We start from the raw sequence: 2536 nt of genomic DNA, 5'->3' as shown, positions 1-2536 counted from the left end.
ATCAAGCAAAGTATTTACGTACATGCTTAATTTTAAGCCAAATGAGTTCTCACTTTTATGTACCTGAGTACATACGCTAGCATAGAGACACTCATTGTGGCTACTTGCACATTTTCAGGTCGGAGAGGACTCCCGTCATTCGGGACCGCCGGTTTTGCCAAGACCGTCCAGCACATTTAATACAGTCAGCAGAGCTCAGTACCAGGACGTGGTTCCAGTGGGTATGTCAGCACACAGCCTCTTTTCAGAGTTCTCCAGGACTGTGTGTGTCGTGTCAGTATGCACTGCTGGGTTTTTCATTTGGGTGGGGTGGGTGGAAGTTATCATTTGTTATGATTACTTCTGTCCATCAGCATTTCCCAATTGTTCAGTTGCAACCTGCAGGAATAATACTGGAAAGAGTCTGTGCAGAACCAAATAACCAATGTAAAACTTCTACCTTCCTAGCTCACTTACTCTACGCGGTGATAGGAAGAGTTGAAGCCCGTGAGACAAGTTGTGTCCTAATTGGACTCCATGTATTCCCAGTGATTTTTGCACAACTTCTGAGCATCTATTTTGGCAAGATTCCAGAAAGTGTTAATCAGCTTGGAATTAGTCATTAGCTTAACTTCTGTTCTCAGTTACATACACACAAAGTTACTGACTTCTGTGCCACCAAGAACAGAATTTAGCTTATTGAATCTAACAGCTGTCACATTGTGCTAAATCAAGATAAATTAATCCCATTGACTATAACTGGCTCTTTGTACTGTGGCATGTTTACTTGAAAGTCTCTGCTAATTTAAATCCTTCCCCTTGCCATGGACATGGTGTGCATACACTGCAGGCTCAGCAGTCAGTGAGGATTTGATATGGGTGTTTTCCAATGACTGTTTAATATTAGAGAATGGATTTCATTCCTGCAATTTTATTCTAGCAATGAATATTCTAGTTCAACCTTAGCTAAGAGTGTGGGTGATAAAATGTAATAGAAATTGCTAACAAAATTAGAGCTGTTAACAGTAGGAAGGACGTGTCACAATCAGATTTGGTTCATAATCGAGAAGCGTGTTCCCTAAATGATAGTAGAATGGGTAGCCTTACATGAAAAAGTATTAACACAATACTGGTAAACTTAAAACTGTGAAGATGAAGTCTGCTGTCATTATTGTTCAAAACTCACAAGGAATGCAGTCCTGTCTTTCAGTATCTCCTTGTTTCAGCATGGTATTTTTGTTGATGTTTTCAGCTTACAACGACAAGATTGTTGCGTTTTTGCGGCAGCCCAATATCTTTGAAATTCTACAAGAGCGTCAACCAGATCTTACCAGAAATCATTCACTCAGGTAATAAACTTAGTGAAGTCTGCTAGTCCCATTTCAATACAAAATGTTAATTAGAATTAGTTTCTGTCATTAAAATTAGCAGTGGAATATAGCAGATTGTAGACCTGGCCTATTCAAACACATTCTGTGTGTGGGAATAGTTCTTCATTGTATTTCTATGTAACTCCCTGAAATAAGGTTTACGAGAACAGAGGTAATGTGTTATTACCAAATAAAGGTACCTACAATAAAATGTTTGGAACAACTGGCGTAAGAGATTTGCTGATGTCTTCAAAATGTGCCAAGACAGCTGGATGGCAGGGCAAATATGCCCATTCATTTGAGTATGTGTACAGCTGGGACTGTGAGGCAGAATGGCATTTGGTTTTGTCCTTATCTTCTCAATGTGCATTTACAGAAAAGCTGTCCTGATCTAATGACCTTGGACGTAATCTTATATCAATCAGAATTTTTAGTGTTTCTCCAAAATTTAAAAAACGGGTATCTACAGGTTTTTGCGTAGTCCAACGAGATCTGATGAAAGATGATCTTTGATTGTTATATGGTTGTTATAACTGCCTCATATGGTTAGAATAAGAATGATAAAAAGTGGAATTCAGAAAGTGGCAAGATCCCTCTTAAAGTGTATCCTGCACAAAGACACTTTATTTCATGTACTTGAGTGTAAAAGAGGGAATAACTAACAACTTGGATATTAGTGACTAAGGTTCACATGACTATCTATTCTTTCTTGGACACTAAATTTAAAAAATGCTGGTTTGATGGTTGTGGTCTGTCCTGTGCAGAGAGCTGCCAATGCAGCGCTCTGTGTTCCAGATGCCTATCTACACTGGCTGGCGCCGCAGCCAGCACTGATTTTCTTTTCTTCCCCCCCACTTCTCATAGCGTTACTTATTGATCCATTTTCCTCCATGTCCTGCAAGTTCCCGAAATTCAACAAGCTGCCCTGTTTTGCAGTTTCCCAAAGCATCGTGTTCTAACAAGTTTTGTGATGAGTTGTATGTTAAAGATTTGTTTTACCCTCTAAATAAATCCTGGCTGACAAACCTGAAATGATGTGGTAGCAGAATACACATTCTCTAGAAAATACAGAGAAAAGGACGAAAAAAAAAAGTACAGGTGTCAGCCTGTCAAAACAGTTCCTATGTTGCACCTGTATCACTATAGGCCAGTTTGTCGCACCAGGCTTGGTTTAAAATGTGAGCAAA

The 2536-nt window shown here is 39.3% G+C and overlaps 1 protein-coding gene across 1 annotated transcript in view; it reads left to right on the top strand.

Annotated features, from left to right (window-relative positions):
* Window positions 1–2536, top strand: part of HECW2 (HECT, C2 and WW domain containing E3 ubiquitin protein ligase 2) — a 119441-nt gene that overhangs the window by 84327 nt on the left and 32578 nt on the right. Inside the window, exons 15-16 of the mRNA XM_009331466.1 lie at window positions 119–221; window positions 1232–1328. Of these exons, the coding sequence (XP_009329741.1) occupies window positions 119–221; window positions 1232–1328 (200 nt within the window). The remainder of the gene's footprint in view (window positions 1–118; window positions 222–1231; window positions 1329–2536) is intronic.

Source organism: Pygoscelis adeliae, unplaced genomic scaffold (genome assembly GCF_000699105.1).
Source record: "Pygoscelis adeliae isolate BGI_AS28 unplaced genomic scaffold, ASM69910v1 Scaffold160, whole genome shotgun sequence".
NCBI lineage: Eukaryota > Metazoa > Chordata > Aves > Sphenisciformes > Spheniscidae > Pygoscelis > Pygoscelis adeliae.
This window is presented reverse-complemented; position numbering and strand designations above follow the sequence as displayed.